The sequence below is a fragment of the Trematomus bernacchii genome, unplaced genomic scaffold (genome assembly GCF_902827165.1).
Source record: "Trematomus bernacchii unplaced genomic scaffold, fTreBer1.1, whole genome shotgun sequence".
Classification (NCBI taxonomy): Eukaryota; Metazoa; Chordata; class Actinopteri; order Perciformes; family Nototheniidae; genus Trematomus; species Trematomus bernacchii.
In genome coordinates, this window is record NW_022987616.1 from 842020 (window position 1) to 863383 (window position 21364).

At 41.1% G+C, this 21364-nt stretch overlaps 1 protein-coding gene across 6 annotated transcripts in view; it reads right to left on the minus strand.

Moving 5' to 3' along the window:
• LOC117483951 (partitioning defective 3 homolog) overlaps positions 1-21364 on the minus strand; it is a 284671-nt gene that overhangs the window by 126792 nt on the left and 136515 nt on the right. For 4 of the 6 annotated variants that reach the window (XM_034132308.1, XM_034132307.1, XM_034132304.1 and 1 more), the window contains 5 exons: positions 21036-21223; positions 16503-16642; positions 15913-16041; positions 4774-4962; positions 4076-4246 (listed from right to left, as the gene is read on the minus strand). In XM_034132308.1, the coding sequence (XP_033988199.1) occupies positions 4076-4246; positions 4774-4962; positions 15913-16041; positions 16503-16642; positions 21036-21223 (817 nt within the window). The remainder of the gene's footprint in view (positions 1-4075; positions 4247-4773; positions 4963-15912; positions 16042-16502; positions 16643-21035; positions 21224-21364) is intronic. The other 2 variants (XM_034132309.1, XM_034132305.1) reach the window with 1 other exon arrangement.

A 21364-nucleotide genomic window follows, 5' to 3' on the forward strand; every position in this document is an offset into this window, starting at 1 on the left:
GGAGCTAAAGACTTAAGATATCTATAAACTGCTAATGAATACGTTGTATGTTACCTCACCAGAAGTTATACTGATCAATCTGCAGATGATCTTCTTTGATTCAGTTGCAGTACTTTGGGTTTGTGACTCAAAGATTAGTCTCTGAACTAAAAATGTAGACGATTGAGAACATTCCAAAAATGTGGCCATAAAAAATGAACTTAAAATTACTTTTTCTAAATGTAATTGCTTAAACACATGTGACAATATATTAATAGAACCCAGATATAGACGAACAAATTATACAGCCTCTGAAGCAGCAATGCAATTACAATTTCAAACAAATTGGCAGTGACCAATCATATCGCCTGACTATCTGGGGCAGAATGGTAGTTTTTCAAACAAGGGAAAAAAGAACTGAAATGAACAGAACAGCAGTATGAGTAATTGTTTCCGGTACAGAGTGTGTGGATATAAACTGTGTGTGTATGTATGTGTACTTAGCATAATTCAAATTATTATTTTTCAGACACCTTTATCTTCTGTCTGAGTGCATATCCATGGCATTCTTAATGGCTGGTTAGCAAGAGCAGTCGTAATCAACTGAAGACATTTTGTTACTTATTTGAGAAACTTCATTAGCTATTCTTCTACTCACTGTTATCCTGTGACCAGAGTCTTCCTTGACAAATGCATTTTTAGGCTTGGAATTGAAGCAATAAAGGTCTCTACTTGTCAGATTTTGAATCAGGTTCATGGGGACCTTCTGGGGTTTGTTCTCCATTAAAAATAGTCCTCTTATAGCGCAGTACATCGCTTTGTTAGACTCGAATACATCCTTAATCATACTCAAGTATGTTTCTCTTTATTCCAAGGTCGGATTGAAAAAATCTAATTTCCACCCAAGGCGAAGGCCACTCATTGCCAATGCTTTAATTGCATCAGAAATAGACCAGGTACTCCACAGCAAACATGGAAGGAATTATCAGCAGAAGGAACCGGCATATTAAAACTTGTCTTTTCCACTGGGAGGATACACCTGGATGGACGTAGCCCCAAGTCCTGATGAAAGCAAATGGACTTCTGGAAGACCTAGGACAATGTGTGGAAGTGTGTGTGTGAGGTTTTTGTTCGTTTGTTTGTTGGGTAGGGGGGTTATATAACATATTTAGTTACATCCCATTGAAGAAAACGGATACCAACTCAGTGACTGGTGTATGGTTTTGCAAACACCCACCAAACCAAGCTTAACCTTAAAAGAAACATTACAATGTTCTCAAAGAAAATTTGACCAATGCTTAGCCAACAGGCCCTAGCAATGATGAAAGCAAGGCAGTGGGGTGGCCTGGATACGCTGCAGCCATAGAATTGGACCCCCCCCCCCCCTGATGCATTAGGCTGTGCTGCTCAGCTCCTCTCCCCTGCAGACAGTGATGGATCTGATTCATTTCAATGGTGGCCTCCAGTGCTCACTCCCATTCGGCTGGGTGACAGTGGCAAACTGGCGCTGGCTCCCCACATATCTGCCCGGCCGACACAGGAGAAGGGGGGGGGGGGGAAGAAATTGCCGGGAGCCTATGTCGACATTTAACTTTTCTTATTTCAGGGTTGCAACTGATCCTAAATTCTACATTTACCTTCTCATCTTTTCTCCACTATGAGTACATTAAAATCTCCTCAAGTGTTTTGGCACCTATTTAAACCATTAGGCCTTGAGAAAACACTGCATCTTCAGCTCCTTACAGTGTTAATGGGAGTGTGATTTATGGAATCTAAAATGCACTGTTAGATCTCAATCTCCTACTATCTCATGGCAACTGATGTTGAAGTAAATGTCAAGTTATTAACACATTGTTTCCATAAATGGATCAAAAATGTTTAACCTGAAAATATAAATCTTCCACATACAAACTGTTAGTGTAATAATGACAGTAAAACATTTTAAGTTTCTGAAAAAGTGTTTGTGTGTGACCTTAACTGTCTGCTCACTGTCAGTGTGTCTACCTGTCTGCCTGCTGGTGAGGGATTAGGAGGACAGGAGAGTGACTGGACCGAAGTGATAGAACTCACTGAACCTTAGGGCTGAGCTCTCCCCGCAGGGACATCTGTCCTCTCCTCCAGATTGGACAGGGTCGGGTCGAAGCTGTGTAGACTGAAACCAGCTCTGTGTTTAAAAAAGGCATGGGGCTCCGTGTCGCTTTAGGTGCAGGTTAATCTATATATTTAGATATATATATATCTCTATATATGTCAGTCTTTTTAGATCCGTACATTTTAAAGGTCGTAAAATGCATTTATAATAAATTGTATGTATTATAATTAAAAGGTGAACAGTAGAAGTATGAGGGTACATGGTAATCTTACCCTGAGGGTGACGTCATATTTAATTGCAGCTAAAGTTAGGGCAAAGTTAAGTATTTTGTGAGACGATCCAGTGTTAGCTTTTCTTGAGCCCTCTGTGTTGGCACTATTAATGCTTCAACAAAGTTAAATGAATGACACAGTAGAGTTTTTTCCATGCAGTGCTGCTGTTTCTTCTGAGACCGGACAGAACAATTGGAAATGAGGGTTCATGGCGAGAGGATTTCACTTTGTGATGGTGGAAAACATAGCATGGTGAACAGCTCATAGGGTAATGCATTTTGCTGAGGAATGTTTTGTTTTTCACAGAATAACCACAAATCCCATTAAACCTGCTGCTTCCTTTTTAAGATAAATAGCAGTTACCTTCTCTGGTAGTGCACTGCATGCCTTTGTTTTGACAAAAAAGAAGAGGAATCAAATAAGGTCCTGTTTTTGTGCAATAAAGCAATCCAGCAGATGTAGGCAGAGATCTCCTTATACAATTGAGAGAGATGAATCAAGAGGCAAAACTGTTTTAGTAAACATAATGCAGCAATGTATGAGTAATACCTGTGAGAATTCAACTCCACTCCCTGGCTGTATTTATCCAATGTTCTACCTGTTAACTATGGAGCACCACATGTTGGGGGGGGTAAGGGAGGTGAAAACGGACATTAAAACACGAAGAAAAACAAGCGCACAGAGCGTCGGGGGGGTGCTCTGTAGTGAGACACAGAACACTCGAAGGATGAGGGCTTGCAGAGAGGGTGAAGGGCAGAAAAGGGGGGGGAATGGGGCTCTGTGTGGTACTCCAAACTGACACACAGCCACGGGACACAGGCTCCAATTAGAGTCACTGCAACACTAATCAAACCTGATCTACAACCTCTGGCTGCAGGGTGACTGATCGTGTGTGTGCGTGTGCGTGTGCGTGTGCGTGTGTGTGTGTGTGTGTGTGTGTGTGACATGTATCCCCAACACTGAAATAAACTGTGCTTAGTGTTTCATATTTAGCTAAATCAGGTTAGCATTCATTTAGGTTTTCAGTCCAGTATGTGTAAGAGTGTAGTTATAGAAAGGTAGGCTGGGATTAGCTCAATGTCACAATGGGCATTTCATGAAGTTGAAATCCTCCCGCCTCAATATTCTTCACTGTTGCCTTTTGACAAAAATCCACCAAGCTGCAATGCATGTTCCGTTATCTGTCTATCCTACAGTGTTATTCCGCAGGCCTGTCAATCATAACCCAGTGAAGTGCTTCTTAGATATCATATCAAGGCCCACCGTGGGCAAAAAAAAGTCACATAGAATGGGGGGAAATTTGAGACGGTATCACCTATCTCACACAGGAAATGGGACTGTTTGAAGATTTGCATGATGGTGTGGTCGCTTCCTAAAGGTCCTCCTCTAGCTATCTCAAAGCAACAATAACCTATAGCCAATGGCAATGTAGACGATAGCTACTCTCGTTTATCATTCAGTGCTGTTGAAATGTGGCTATCAGCCTTCTTCATTTAATATGTATTCCACTCGTACGTAGACAGGATTTGAATTGGATCATGAATGTGTTTGTTGAGTTTTGATATACATTTGGTATCTTGTACTGTGCACACATGAGGGAACTGAAATGTATGCTTCTTTGAGAAAAGGTAGCTCGTTCTAAATAGAATATTAGAATAAAGTAATCACAATCTGACTCCTTGTGATGCCTCTGAGCGTATTATTGTGACTCCTCCCTGAGAGTTACCCTTACCTCATTGTTTTTGGACACATGCCGGGCCACGATGAGCTGAATCATCCCTCGTATGTTGCCCTCAACAGACATGGATGTGCGCAGGGTTTCCATGGCGTCCTGGTTGGTCATACCATGCAGCGACTCCCCATTGATTGCAATGAGCTGGTCATTGACTCGTAGACGGCCATCCTGCAGACGAACCCCATCACAAAAAAGTTAGATCTGAGTCATAAAGTTCTTGCATTAACATCTTCTAAATAATGACTGTTTGTATTGATCATTGGAACAATTTGAACAAGAACTACATGTACATTTGGCAGCTGGGATAACATATACACCTTCTCCTAAAAAATCACAATAAATACAGGAGTATGATCACTATCTCGTTTCCCTATGTGGGTCTTATTGGAAACATTTTGAATGTGTACATTATATGACAAACAATTCAAAACTATAACAACTCAAATTGAAAAGTGTATGGGTATAATACAATATATTATTCTTCAGGATAAGAAAATTCACAACATAGTAGTTAAGCCACTTAAACAGTGGGCTCCATGGAACTTGGTAGTCCACCTTATCCTTACTTACTTATATGTAAGTAGGTCCTTAAGTTACACTAACACTAAGTTAAATGCAATGAAGGCAATTAATAAAGTAATGGTCAAATTGTAAGTGAGTGGGAGTAATGTAAATGGATGGGAGTGGTGACTTGCCTTGCTAGCAGCACCTCCATTAATTATGGATTTAACAAAGATGCCCAAGTCAGCGTGGTTCTCCTTGGACCGGTTCCCCTTGACGCTGACCCCCAGGCCTGCTGAGCCCGAGTCACTTAGAGGGATCTCAAAGGTCATGAACTCCTGTGTACCATCAGGGGTTAACACGATGTCGTCCTCTTCTGCCTGCTGTGGGTATTATTAAAGAGGGAGAGCGAGAAAGAGAGAAAGACCAATCATTTGTTATGGCTTTGGAACATCTAAGAACAAACAGTGGCAATGTAGTTGCTACATTTCCACTGTTGGATTCAAATCTATGTGTGAAGTATACAACTCCAACTTTAATTTTGGTAAAAAAACTGAAAAACTAAGTTTAAAAAAATATGTAAGAGAGAAAAAATAAACAGAAAATGAAATAACAGGGATGGTGAATGACAAGAAAATGAAAAAGCAGGCGGGAGACAAGATAAAGAGGAGAAAGATGAGGGGGGGGGGGCAGGAGAAGAAAGCGAATGGATGGCAAGCATGTCACAAACCTCAGGGCTGTCAGCGTCAATTGGCCGTACTGTCTAGCCGAGCGCTGCTAATTCCTTTCTACCGTCATGAGCTCAGTGTAGGAGCAGTGGGGACAGCGAAGAACTTTGAAAGCGCCAGGTAGCAATTTGGTGCTCAAAAAAACACTGGGTTCCTTTGAACAACACCCCTTTGAAGGATAATTTGTGACACGTTAAGAACCCGACCCTCCTTCCCTGAGCGATCCATGGGCCTTTTGTTGAAAATTACCATAGTAGCGTTTTGTTGCAAGGCCTGTACTGCACATTTTCATGCCTGGTACACACAACAAATGGTTCATTTCAGCTGCCAGAGAGGTGTGAGATAGAGTGTTGAGGGTCTAGCACCCAGCACGATCAATTCAGCTGGAAAATAGTCCATCAAACAACCACCACAGTCTGTTCTGACAATTTCCACTGGTATATAACAATGAGCATATGCAGCTAAACAAAAGTGGAGAATAGGTGTGAGAGAACACACCTGAGGTATAAAATAAATGGTATTTCCGTTTGTTGACTTCAGTAAAACCTAATCAAGATGTTAAAATGTTTTTGAATTATTTTTGTTCAATTACTTTTGAGCCATGGTCGACATGCCTTGGCTGAGTCAATGTTTTAAAACCAAAAGTTTGTAGAATGAGTGGTTACTTTCCCTACAGATGTTCCTATACATGCCTGCTCAAAAGTAAGATTGAGATCTGTAACACTGTGATTGGCCAGATTGTACAGTACATGTTATTGCCATGGCAGCCAAATCCACATGAACAATGCTGGCGGTGAGCGCAATCAACCCCAGGAACCAACCGCAAGAACCCTTTAAACAGACTCACATCGATACATGTGGGCACACACACACACACACACACACACACACACACACACACACACACACACACACAGCCAGATGGATGGCAGCCAGGTGTGTGCCCTTCACAGCTGCTCGGATAAAGAGTAAAGCAGAGGAAAGAAAGGGAAAGATAGAGCATAGGGTGTTTTTTCCGGACACTGAGGAGTTATTAGGATGCAGCGGTGCGTTCAGGTGGAGGCTCTTTTCAACACCCTCTGACTGAGCCCCTATTCTCCAGACAGCCCTGCTACCTGCCCCCTTTTCTCCTGCTTTTCTTCTCCAGCTTTCAAAATAGCAGTACACCTGTCAGTACAACCTGCCAACTGGGCTTTGTCCGTGACTGGACCCACAGTCAATTCCGCCCGCTGGAATCCATTTAATCGCGCTGCATTTCAACACTTCCGTTTCTATTACAGAAATCACCGGCTCTTGTCAGGAAATGACCCTTTGCTTCCACTCAGACGGCTGGATGAAGCAGATAGGGCATAAGTGCAGGTGTAAATATAATGCATCAGCAATACTTAACTTCTCATTCTTGTTTGGTATGGTAAGCATGCTTGAATTTTCGCTCCAAAAAGGAGTGATAGCCGTTATATTGAAGTAACTTTAACTCAACTTGTGGAATCAGTTGGTTACCAATGCAGGCCCATAGCAACGCAGCACAAACAGACTGTACAATTTCCATTTTGAAAAGAACGCTTGTGCATGAATGGCCTTGTGCGTCATTGGCAGGGTCAGTCTTTATCTTTAATGAAGATGTTTTATCAAAAGAAAAGAAATAAATAGTGGCTATGAGTTATGTCCCTGGAGAAGCTTTTAGCCCAGCATTTGAACATAGTAATACGTTGGATGAAAAAAAATACTTTGGATGGACCCTGTCAGAGCATCTGTGTGTGTGTCTCTGTGTGTGTGTACGCTCTCCTCTAAAATGATGACAGAATAACCACCCACTCAGAGCTGTGTTCCGGGAATAGCGGGCCGAGGCAGAGAATGAGAGAGCAGTGTAACATTTTCATCAGACAGGAACAAGCGCCGCTAGCCAAGAACGAGTTTGTCAGGCAGCTTGACAGGCCTCGTTGCACCGACTCAGCTCAGGCAGAGCTGGATTTAACTACCTCTGAACAGGAGAGAAAGTCACCTCATTGTTCCAAGCTCAGCCCCGTTTATGCACCTGGGACAGAGGGAACAAAAGTACTGACAATAGATGAACTGATGTAAAAGCACTGGAACGGTAGCATGCATGAATCAAAAAAGCACCAGGATTTTTTTATTGATTTGAAATATGTCTGTGTTATCAGTGAAAAAGTCAAAAACAGACCTATACATTTTTCTCCAGAGGAAGCTGCACTTACTAATGATGGTTGAACGTCCCCTCTCCTACTTGCTGCAAAGTCATGAACAAACTACATCTGACTTTGAAGACATGTGTCCTTGAGTTCACAAGAGATTTCTGATATTTGATTGTCCCCTGTCAAATATCCAGCTCACATATCGCTTTTCCCTTCATAAAGTAACGCTGTGTTCATCGGCATCATTTAGGTTTATTTGCGGTATTCACGCCATGAAGGTGGAAGGGATTACTTTAATTCAGATACTAACAAATCTGTTTCATCAACAATGGATCAAATTACATCATCATATCATCATATATCATATATTGTTGGTTAAAACTACGGTGCATAAAAGGTCCATGCTGTACCCAGATACTATTCATTAAGGTCAAATATAATGTGAAACCATCTTAGGTAGTCAAGAGTGGTTATAATATAATTATTCATATTATCTGAATAACTCAAGTGACTGCCCTCTTGGCCAGCTCATCACAAAAGAAGCCAACGATGTTCTCTTTTTTTCCGCTCTGACACAGCTATGCAGTCACAGTCCATTATACGATTAAGTCCTTTATTAATTAACACTGTGACGGGGTGGCAGCCATTAGTTATAGTCTATTGTCCAGGCAGGGGGGGGGGGGGTGCAGAGAGGCAGCATTCGAGCAGAGAGACGAGCAGGTGAACAGAGGAGGCCAGGGAGAGAAGAACATTGCTCATCAGTATAGCAAAAGAGCCGTGTCTGGTTAATAGGCCTTTTTGTTTTGTTTCTACCTCGCTTAACTTGTCACCTACTAATAAGAAAGGTGTGTCAGATGTGTGCCAGTGTGTGTCAGAGAAACAGAGCTACAGAACAAGAGTACGATGCAAGGGAGAAAAGGGGAGAGGGGAAGAGTGCAAATGAATCACACTTTCTTCTATTCACACATAACTCGGAGTTCTCCGCACATCACTGCCTAAAACAATTAACACCGCTGGAAACGTCTTTCCACACTTGGCCTTTTTTGGGGACACAAAGGTCATTGGAGATGAATTTAAAAAGGGCTAAAAGAAATCAGCCAAGGGTGTAATTGCAAAAATGGTGCATGGGTGATAAGTATTGTAACACAAATTTCCTCTGGCTGTGTTTTTCCCCGCAACACAAAGGGGCAGAATATTAAAAGCCTCTAAGCCTAAAAACAAATCCAGTCTTTTTCAGGTACAATGAAGGGCTGATACAGAGCAATGAAGGACATGACCCGCACTGCTAGCTGTGGCAGGATTTAAGTGTTTATAAACTAACATAACACATTTTGACTTGGCTCTGACAAACTGGGACTGTTACTCTTTGGGGAATTTCCAACGGGGAAAGCTCATTTGGCTCATTAACAAAACAAAGTCAGTTTCTATGAGGGCATCTGAGGCCATATCTATCTTAATTGCTGCAAAGGCATTGTGGCTACTGGCTTGTAATGAATGCACTGTTTGGATCTTAATGTAAGCAACAAAACAATGACCTGTTTGCAGGCGTGAAACTAGATGTTTCTGCGTACGATTGAGGAAGCGATTATCTGTAATCAAAGATAGCATCAAGAATAAAAGTGTGTTTCTAAGTGTACTTTGAAACTCGGAATGTTTGCAAATGTGTTTCAGTCGAACCACAGTATAGACGCACATCATGAAGCAGATGCCTCTCATTTCAATCTAATGGTCTATGAAAAGAGCTTTGCTATGTCCAAATGCACATGTACACTTCAACCCATTATGTGTTCTGGAAACAGACGCTGAATCCCCTTCGGAAGAGTGACTGTGTCGCCATAAGTGGCCTTTAACTACCTTGTTTATCGGCATTGCACAATGCTGCGGTGCACCCTCTCTTTCTCTGCACTGACACCACGCATAATTATGGAAACAGCTGCTGAAAAGTGCTAAACGAAAACAGGTGGCGCCGACGAGACACGCTCGGAAATCGTTAACCAGGCTGGCATTGTCTTCCACCACGCTTGGCAGCATTTACTTGAATTATGACGGAGCACGTTTCTGAACTCTGCGCCTTGATCAGAGAATCTTTCTATAGGAGCCAAATTAATAATGTGGGAAAGACTCATCAGCATTCTTGAGAAAGGAAGGTGATAAACAAAAGAAAAGCACAAAGAGAACAGAGGAAAACGTTGTAAAGTCTCTGTGTGTCTTTGCTGAACATCAGGAAATAAGAGCGAAGTATGAACTTTACGAAGCTTTCAGTGAACAAATGGATAAAGTGTCTCTACAAGAAGATGCTTTTTGGAGATGGTGAAGAGCTTTCTGGTGCCATGGTAACACACTGGAGCTCTTACCTACCAGATCATTATGCTCTGTAATTTTAAGACATTTGAAGCCATAAAGTGGCGGAAAAAGTGACAATGATTGCAGGTTGCGAAACCATGTCTCTACACTACTCTTCCCGAAGGCCTTTAGAGCAATTCCTTTGATTTAACTTCACCTGAGTTCCAACTGTATTTTTTAGAAAAGATTTACAAAGCAGGGGTCAGCTATTTCTGAACAGTTTTAATAGTGGAGCAATTTGCTGATTACACTCAATTATATTCAAGCAGCTGGTGTTTTGAACTTATATCATTGAGTATGACAGGGAATTCATTATGGAAGATGTGTGTGAATATCTGCGAAAAGGTCCCAGCACTTTAAATTATCAGCTCTACCAGTAGGAAATCTCCTCAAGTTCTTTGCCAAGTTTTGCTGGGGTGAAATATCTGGCTCTGTAACCTGCCGTTAATAAAAATAAAGTCAGGCAAGAAAGCCTCTGTCTTTAGCACTTTATTAGGAAAAGTTGCAACATATTACATCATCCTTTCAGTGAAAAAGCACTCCAACAGACATCTAATTATATTAACACCAAAGATGTCATTTTTTGGCATGGCTGTAGATGTTGCAAAACTCAAACAGAAGCACTGTTTATCACCACTTCAGTGGAATAACCCCAAAGGTTTATCATCATTTGAAAGCTGCGCTCTTAAAGCATTCGAAGGTTAATGATTCTGCTTTGTGTTTGTTTGTGGAAGGGCTGAAAGAAGATGTAAGCCAATGTGGAAGTTGAAAGTTGTTTCTGTCTAATCTCTTAAATGATTTATATATTTTGCATTTAAAAGCAAATTGATAATATAGATCAATTTTGTATTGTGTAAAATGGTCTTGCTCATCGTTAAGCACAAACTCACTAAAGAAATGTCTTGTTCTGTACGTGCAAACCCCCTTGGAAATAAAACCATTAAATGGATTCAACATAAGTATAGACCGCAGGTGTAAGCTTAAGGATGCATCCATTGCCAGATATTCTTGTTAGAATCACATAAAGGAACCCTTGTTCTCAGCTTGGATGTTGTTTTTCCATAATCTACCTTTACAACGTTTAACAAAACGCTCCTAGAAATAACAATAACAAAGTGAAATGATACGTTTAGAAGTAAATAAAAGACTGAGGAGGATGAACTTGGCTCTGCCTCAACAGATCTCTGTATCATATATTTGCCTCCAAAGACGGGATCATCTTTTTCTGCTTTGAATCAATTCATTTGTCCTCTACCCACTCGGTAAATGGATCTTGGCAGTGATGAAATCAATACAGCTTCACAAGTCTGTTCTTGTCTTCAACTTATAAACAAGGGGGTCATAAATGGTAACCTCAATGTAGTGCTGGCAGTACAACAAAAGCCAGTTGTGTAACACTGTTAGTGGAATGATCAACAAAAGGTACATAGATATCATCTGCTGTAAATAATTGCAAAGCAACACTAATGGTGATTGCCTCGACTTGGAAAAGAAAAACAATGGTGAGCTTGTTTGGAAGTATGTTCAATGTCAGTGAACCCAATGCCTTTATTTCTAAGGGACTTATATAAATAGGATTTCAGCCAAAGCAATTGTGCAAAAATATGGAGTACTCTTGAATGCCTCAATTACAGTCCAGTGGTAAAAACATGACATTGAGGATTTTTAAACCAGGCCACCAGGGTTGGCACTTATAAAACAGGCCATTAGTCTGCTATAATTGTCAGCAATACTGTCATACTTCTTTCTACGGCATACCCCAGCATTCGCACGAGCCATACATTTTGCGGTCACATCAATCAGAGGCCTGAAATTAATTGTGCGATTAAGATTCTCATTGCTTGGCAGATATAGCTACTAATGGATCAGTGACAAGTGTGATATGATCGTAAAGAGGGGATTTTAATGTACTGTTTAATTGCTCTTATGTGGTCCACGGTGTTACGACAGCAGCTTCACAAGCCCATTTGTTCTCCACGGTCCATAGTCCCATTGGAAGTAAAAAAATACTGCTCATCTCGGGTCATGCAATGATGTTAGGGCAAGCATGGACAACGTTATTATGGCCCTCGAGCATATGCGACTAATGAAGCCCATACTGTGTGTCAGGTTTTACATTTTAAAGGTTTTATATTAGGCCTTTGTGGTGTTTTAAATTGTTGTATGAACAGACAAATTCACTTACTTGTAGCAAGGGGTTTATAACTATATTTCCTACTAGGTGCATTAACGTACATTTCCATCACTGGCAGGGGAATGTTACCTAATTTCTTAAATTGTTACCATTGCTTGTTGCACATTGAAGCGTGACATTTGACTTGGTTATTTCAGGAAAAAAGGGAGCTGAAAAACAATCTCTACTTCACAAAGCTGCTGGATGTGCAATTTTTAATGTGGCTGAGGATGCTTTGAAAGATAACTTTACTATTGAGCCTTAATTTGGTCAGTGTTACCAGGCAGATGATTGAAACAGGGATTGGTGACATAGAGGATATAGCTGAGTCAAAATCAAACACTATTTCCTATCCATTCATGTTTAAATTGATGATCTTTTTCCATTAAAATGTCCCTTTTTATTTAACATTTGTTGCTCTAACCCCATTCCTAAGTCTCTTTATGTCAGATGCTTGCTCCGTTTACTTTCACCTGTAACAAAAACTATTACAAAGGTGCGAAGACACAAGCAATCAAAGATTATTCATTACGTTTTCTAGAGATGACAAAGCACTCATATTCATACACCGAGGGGTTCCTGACAAAGTCTTTCTCCCGCTGCAAAGCAACCTCCTTTTATGATGAAAATGACGAGTTAACCTCCAAACCCGTAGGGGGCAGCAATCCTTTTGACTTCCTCCCTTTAGTCTGCCTTAAAAAACATTGATGCAAACTCCCCGAGCTGTCAAGTGAAGGAATAACACAGCATAAAGTGACTTTGTTCACAAAGCCATTGATCAGCGCTCTGACTTGGTCTGCAGGGTTTGAGCTGAACTTTTAGAAAGAACTCTGTCATCACTATACTCTTCTTTCTACTAATGCCTTTTCACCTCAAGGTAACAGGGTCGTCCTATACAGTAGATCCAAACTTGTACAACACAACAGAGGCAAAGAGGTTAAAATATCACTATTAGGAATATTATAAATGTCTATTATGGTGGAGGGTAAAGGTTCAAGAGAGGGGGAAGAGGTATGAAAGGGCAAGCTTATTAGAGATGAGTCCAGTGTTTGGTAAAGGTTAAAGCTGCTACTTCCCAGATACAACATACTGTATCCGCCTGAAAATGTCTATCGATATCCTTGGAGTAAGAGGTAAGCAGACAGGCAAAGACAGGGGGGAATCACAGAGACAACACCCCACTCTGCTCTATTGCCATTTAACCTTTTCTCTTTGCAGCGAGTACACATTTATTGAAAGCTATCGAAAGCTACTGCTATTGCTACTGAAAGCATGTCAAAATACACCCCAACCGTGGTAATTAAAGCTACGCAAACATGCTGGGAGGGTAAATTAATTCCTTTGGGGGCGCGTGCAGTACGCACCGGCATACAATAAAACATCAAAACAAAAGAAGACGTGGAGGGATTTTTTGCGCTGACATTAAACATCGGCTGGCAAATGTCAACTAGACAAAAAAATGGCTCCTTGCTATTTTCATCTATACGGCTAAATCTGATGCTATTGTGTGTGTGTGTGTGTGTGTGTGTGTGTGTGTGTGTGTGTGTGTGTGTGTGTGTGTGTGTGTGTGTGTGTGTGTGTGTGTGTGTGTGTGTGTGTGTGTGGCTATACGTCTTTGACAGATGCCTACAGCTCTGTGGCATGTCACTCACGCTACAATTTAAAACATCATCGCATTGTCATTGAGGGAACTCAATGAATGACAGCGCATAAATGATTGTCTATACTTGTGTGTCTGAGGTGTGTAGTATGTAAACACGCACGCACCCACACTAACACTAATGCACCAATTCAGAGTGTGTGACAGAGGAGGCAATTACCAACCATGCTTTTCCTCCATGCTTTATTTTGCAATAACTGTCACCGGCAGAGCCTTGGCCTCCTTATCTGATTTTTATGAACATACTCTTAGGGATTATTGAGATTTGTGAAAGCACTGCTGGGAAATGTCGAAAAAAGTACGGAGAGGATAAGAAAAAAGGAACAGTAAGTGAGTGAGTGGAAAATAGTGATATGACGCGGAAAGCAATGCCATATCGAGTATAGCAGTATCTTACAGCTTGTAGAAGTTGACGAAACGAGAGAAAAAATACATAAACAGAGAGAGGTTATTAGACAACGTTTCAATTATGGGCTTTTTCTGTTCGCGTCATGCCTTAGGAGCTTAGGGAGTGTGGCCATCAAGCTCTCACAGCGCGCCTCTCGTGAGTCACAGCCCAGGGGCAGCCGCACCACTAACACCACTTTCAGCATCATTCAACTTCTGACTGGGCTGCCGACAAGAGGTATGAATCAGTTTGGTGCATCCCTCCAGTTAGAATTTAGATTTTGCCGCAATGAATACAAAGCCTGCTGAGTCACCTGAAGGTCAGAGGTTCAATGGCCGCAGCAGGAAATGAAATTGTGTACATTAAAGGTCCCCAATTATACTGTTTTTCATCAATAGATTATAGGTCTCAGATATATACAAAACATGTCTCTGAAGGGTTTTGCTCAAAATACCAAACAGATCACCCATTGTAGCATCCCATAAACCCCTCTGTTTCAAAAGTGCTGATTCTCTGTCTATTACTTGATGAAAATAAGGTGCCACTCCCCAAGCCCTTCTGCAAGATATTTGGTCTAAAAAACCCACAATGGTGCTCTAGGAGGAGATTCAGGTGATACGGTTGGGGCGTGTTACCTTGGTTGGTTATTGGCTAATGGTTACACAAGCCAAAAAAAATGTATGACATCATAAAGTGGCCCAAATCTGATCAGCTCATTTTCAGACAGGTTTTTATATAAATGGATCAGGACAAAAAGAGAGCGAATCTTTTTTCCTGAAACTTTCAGAATTCCTTTACACAGAGGGGACACATGTTGATGTATAAAAGACATGAAAAAGTGGATTTTGCATAATAGGTGACCTTTAAGTTGCCTTGACTTAATTTCAATTAGTAATATTGTTTCCTAAATGTAAATCTTATAACTCCTTTAATACAAATATGAATATAATATGAGCCCACTTGCCATTTTATGAATGTTACAAATAAATGTGAAGTTGTAGTAGAGTAATTGTGTCTCAGAGGGCAATTTCTCTACAGGTTGAACATCCTATGGTGGGGTTAACAGCCTGGGTGCCAGGCTGAGTACTATGGGCAGGAGTGAGGTTGGCATTAGGGGCCCCTGGACTGCCAAGGTGCTGCGCCGCCGGAGCCTGCTGTCAGAGCGACGGAGCGCAGACTGGACGGGGGCAGTAGCCTTACCATCTGTTGCACGACAGCCAAAGTCACCCTGTATGTAGACTGTGTGTCTGAGTGCCAGAGTGGGTTTGTGTGCATAATCAATGTGTGCATGTTACTGTCCCTGTTTATGTGTCTGCATATGCTAAGAGCTGCAATTGTGCCTTGCTCAAATGACTTCCATTAATTGAAAGGGTTCAGAAATAAGTCTTTGTTTCAATGTGAGTGTGTGAGAGAAAGATTGGTAACTGTGTGTTTGTGTGTCTGGGATTGGTTAGGTTCACGTTTTTCCTTTTGAAACCATGTGCCTTCATGTGATTCTCAGCTCTCATTTTGTTGTGGTAAAATTGGGGGGGCTGGCGAATATTAAGGTGTATGTTTACTTTGTTAGCCCGGTAACAGCTTAACTACACATATACATATTTAGGAGAAGTATTTTGTAGCCTTAAATACTTAGCGGTAGAGTAGCAATCAACTTATTTGAACAAATATGACACTGGTTTAATTACCAAAACATCATAAATTGGAAGGATAGACAAATAGAAGGGTTGATGGGTTGATTGAGCAGTTGATTGCACACAGGTGCAGCCACAGTGACGGTAAGTAAAGTAATTTTTGGATTATCTTAACTAATCCAAATTCCAATGTGTTGCCGATATTCTTTTTTTAGCAGCAGTGAAGTAAATAGGTCATAAAGTGAGATAATACTGACCACTTCTCGGGGCAGCAGGGAGTCCTCTGGGCGAGTCACCAACAGGTTCACAGTTCCTCCCATGGGCGTGGCTCGGAGCAGGGCCACCACCTCTTCCTGGCTCTTTCCATTCAGATCCACGCCACTTACCTGCACATCAAAACAAATATATGAAAATCATAAATATTCAAATGTGCACAATACAAATGTCAAAGAAATGTAAACATAAATTCAACAAAAAAGAAATCACAGAGCTCTCCGACTTTGACGAGGGGGGAATCTGTGCCCTCCACATAACCTTTATGCAGAATACCAACTGAGCCAGTTGCTGCTGGTATTAGAGTGAGCACTAGCTGATTTTCATGTCAGTCTTATTGAAGAATAATCAAAATATTGTAAAATCTATCCACTTTTCCCCAGTTATTCAAAGCTGGAGCTGAATGTGTATAGCCAGAGGGAACAATGCGTGTTTTAATCATTTCAACAAAAGCTCTGTAAGATTACAATTTGGAACAAACCCATATCAGCAACAGAGTAATTAATTAATTGTCTGAAATAATGTGCAATTTCACAGAGCGATGGTTAGAGGTTGCTAGAAAGTGCTGCCCCACCTCCAGCAGCCGGTCTCCAGCTTTCAATCGGCCATCTTGGATAGCGGCCCCTCGAGGAAGGATGTTTTTGACATAAATGGGAGCACTGCCACCAATGGGGACGTCCCTGGATGTGATGCTGAAGCCGAGACCCTCAGGACCTAGAAGAAATGAAAAGCAGATAGTTAGAAAGCTAAGGTGATAACTTACTCTCATTCAGAGGTTTCCTAACATCAGTCCTTGAGTTCACTTGCTGAAGGAGACTTTATCAAGTGTGTTTTGTAAAGCAGGTTTGCATGAACATAGGCAGTCAAATTGAAGGATTGTCACTCACATGCCCCCACACTGTGCAATCAAAGAATAGTTATAGTGATATTACTGATTTACAACCTTGTGGAAGTGATATCAGTCTGAATAGAGAGAAATAAATAATGTGTTTATGTCTGGTTAAGTGTTCCAGCACCTCAATATGAATTCATAAATGTCAAGATTTGTTCCTTAAGGTAGATATAGTTTCAGATTTCAAAAGCCACTTACAACAATACCTAATAAACAACAGTACCGCTTTGTAAATAATGGAATATAAGTGGATGTGTAGTTCCTGTGCATGCATTATAAAATAAATAATGTGTATCTCCTTATTGTTATTTTTAATTAAAGTCAGAAGGAATGCAAAAATGCTGTACCAAACATCATAGTGCATTTTTAGTGACTCTATAAAAACTGGCCAGACTTTTTAAACCATTTCTTAAAGAACCTTTTCATTATACACCACTTTAACATATGAAACCACTATGCAGGGATGAAATTATGGTTTTCCACCATGTGCTGAACCTCCTATAGTTAATATAAACAGACTTACTTCCATCTTTGCCATCAGGGTGTGTCTCAAGCACGTTTTCTTTAGGGAAGTCCAGATGAAAATGTGTCCCTAACTCTAAATATAGTGTCAATGCTATGAACCAAAATTGAGTGTTTATGATAAGCGCATGTGGACTTATAACCGCTCTCGCAAGTAGTGGTCGGATTAAAGACTGGCTGGGACCAGAATAAGCAGAGGAAAGTGAATGATTATGGATTGCAAAATGCATTAAAATGCTGTTCAATACACAGTCGTGCACTACATCTAAAAAAGCAAAAATGCTGTTTTATAAATCATCTAAGTACCATGTGCCAGATGTTTGAACCGAAAAACCCTTCATACTTCACGGTACAATGGCAGGGCAAGTCTGGGTCAGAGTAATTTTATACTATATATATAGAGATGGTTTGAAGTGGGCATAATGTAGAAAGCAGTGTTCAATTTGTGTTCATTAATAGCTTCCTACTAATGTATCAATGAACAAATCTACATGCCTTCTTGGAGTGCAATGACTGGTAAGGCTACATTCAACAGCTGATTATGAGAAAGCACCTCATATAGCAGCTGTGAGAGTTATTTGATTTGGGTTTTAAGACTGACCTTTAACGTTTATCAAATGAATATGAATTGCTGCCCTTGAGGAAGTAAGTAAATAAAATAACAGATAAATAAGGGGATCTCAGGCCTGACCTTTTCTGCTGACCAGACCTGAATTTGTCAAATAAAAGCCTGAAATGGTTTTAAATGTCAGCTCGGGAATAAGGTTAACCAAATAAATTGCGTTTGTCAGGTTAATCTTTGACAAACCATTAAAAAATTCAACAACCTTGCTTCATAACACAATTAGATGAGTCATTAAATACAGTGTTCAAAGAGATCAATTCCGCCATGCATAACCTAGCCGCTGGCGTTTCTAGCAGACATATAGAAAAGTTGCGCGATGTGGTTTCATAGGAGGCTTTTTTGATGCTAACAACAGAGATTAGTATTCATGTCAAAGTAGCTGCTCATTTCACAGAGCTGTCAGCACCTCGGATGGTTCATCATGACCTACTTTTCCCAGTATGTCTCTGCAGCAGTCTGACAAACTCTCTGTCGTCTCGCTGACAGTGATGGCGTTGATGAACAAGAAACACAAAGAGCGAGAAGCGCGGATGCTAACTTTTCTCGTGCCCTCCTCACACAAACAAACTTGCGGGAAAGGTGATGAAGGGGCTGCTTCTAAAGTCAAAAAGTTGAGCTGTTGAGGATAATGACGTGCAGTGATCTCTCCATCAATGCTGCATGATAACTAAGCAGATAGAAATAGCTGCCTTATGTGGAATGTTAAATGTGCAGAGCTTGACTTCTTCAATGAAAAACTTTTAATACAAGGTCACACCGCAGCCATGGCAATCAGTAAGTGCATTTGCTATACTCAAAATTAAACTACAGAGACTAATAAAAGAAGACATATGTGATTCCAGTCCTTTCTAAACGACTACATGGTCGGTGATATCCTACTGCACCTCTGTCTTATAGATTCAGATCTGATTAAGCTGCAGTTGGTGGTGCCCTTTTCAAAACCTCTTCATCACTGTCTTTGTTCCCCTTTCCACTGTGACCCCCCTCCCATGTCGGTGCCTTTCCTCTCATCTGGCCTGCTCACGGCCTAATGAGCAGAATCAAACTCCTGCCCATTGTAAGATCCCGTCATTAACACTCTCCAATCAGGCAATTAAGAGAATGCATCTGTAGCAGGCCTGCAGTGATTAAGCGCTGACGTCTTTATTTTGGGCAATGGAAGACAAGGATAAAAGTAAACGCATCCTTTAAGGATTAGTTGGAATCCTGGCTCCAATAGTCCAATTAAACAGCGAACATGAGGAGAGGCTGAGGCACATTAGAATGACTTAATGGGGTGCGTATGTCCTTTTCGACTGCAGCATTTGATTAGGGCACTCTTGATAATTTGCCAGGCAAGATCTGCTCTTGCCACTCGGAACTCACTTAGGCCACAACAATTACAATGTGTCAATAACAAAAGTGCCGAAGCCTTTTTCAAAGTACATTAGTAGTGATAAAGTCTGTTAGTAATGAAATGGAATTGTCAAAATGGACTTCAGGGGCACACTTCCTTCAACTCTTTTGGATTGTAATGCTCAGTTAGGTTTCCAATTCAACAATATTTGGACAATATTTCATACCCATTTAGAGTTCACGAATGGCTTGAACAAGCGAGGCACATCCATTCCTGTAAGCCCCATTTAAATCATGATCAATAATCTCAGAAACCATTTCTGTCACTCAGGCATGAGCTTACTTTTGAGAGTTATGGCCAGTGTTGAATGAAACCATGAAATGGCTAGTAAAAATTAAATAAACTGCTGGCATCAGTCCTCTAGAGCTGCTGGACCTCCACCAACATCGCCCCACAGCGGTTTCACTAAAAATGGGAGGCTTGTGTGCAGGAAAAAAAGACGTGATACATATAAAGTTTAAACACAAAAGTATAAATTGCATTGCTGTCCCACATGTATAAGGACTGATAGAAGGGCTTGGTGAGCGCCGCCAAACATATTAGAGCGACTGCATTTCCCCCGAGCGCGTTTCATTTAGCCTGCACTGCTGCCCTCACTTGCCGCACTATTCCCCGTGCCAGCGTTTGACTTAACATCTGCTCCCTTCAACTGAGAAAAGGAGAAAGGAGCCAGAGACAAAGAGAAGTCTAGTCGCCTCAGCACTGGTTCATTTTACAACCGACTGCTTGTCAATCATATACAGATAGTGAGGTGATGAAAATGAGATGGAGTCTGGCAGTAAACCCAACACAATGGTTGGCTCAGATATACTGCTCCAGTTTCAAAGGCCCGTCCAAGTCCACAAACAAACCAACCTCAGCTGGAAGCAGACTGATTGCTCAATCTTAATATTTCAACCACAAGACCGTGGTGATGTAGCCTGAGTGCATCAAACCACAACCTCTGTTTTGAAGAAGCGGTTGATCTGTGCTTTCTTTTGGCCTGCTCGCTTAAACAAAGTCTCAAGGCAAGTACATATTTTTCTAACAGATTTGAGGTTGTCTGCCTCAACCAATTGCTTACATTTAAAAATGCATACAGATCACGAGACAGCCCTTTGTAATGAGGAGTTTAGACGGGTGACTGAGTGGAACATTGGTAATAGAGGCACAAATAGAAACAAGAGAGACAGGTGCTATATCCATCTGCTCTTCACTTGAAGGCTGAACTGGTTTCAGCTGCTTGGTGATCAAAATAGCAATTGAATGCTCCTGGAGGTGGAGATCAATAGATGTATTTTCAGCTGTCACATCACCAGTTTCATCGCTATAAAACAGGTTTGCCAATAAAGGTGACTCATGTGAGTAACTCAACACATTGACTTTTCCAGGAAGTAGTTTTATTGTTTTGTTGTTGCTGACTATCCATAACATTTGCTGTATGCATTTAAGAAAACAACATCAACTGTTGACACTTTAAAGAAAAAAAGGTGTGCCCTACTTGCTCTTTGCTGGGCATCATGATACCAAACAAATATAGAAAATATAAAGATATTTAAGGTCAGAAAAACACCATACAGTTTGAGTGCTATTGGACTGGTCTCCATGCTAATATAGAAGTTGTTTAGTTTGAGTATTGTTTAGTCATAAAAATGCAGCAGCAAAAGTACTTTTCCAGTCTCTTGTTCCTTACCTTTCTTTAGCTGGATGTTGAATCTGCGTCCTTTGTTCTTTACGTAGGTGCTGTTGGACGGGTTTGTGCTCACCCTGCGCTGCAGGGAGGGGGAGTGGGCAGAGGAGGTTCTGGAGACCAAGGTGTGCGGTAACGTGGCGCTCCGTCGGCTCATCTCTGGGGTGCTTCCTGCCAGTGGCGCCGGGTGGCTACAGAGAAACACAGATCAAGGTTTAATACCTAAATCAAATAAACTGTAACACAATGTGGTGGAATTCTAAGCATTTCCAGCATGCTGTTTTAGGATTTTGTGTATATTTTATAAAAAAATAAGCACATGTTTCAAGTAT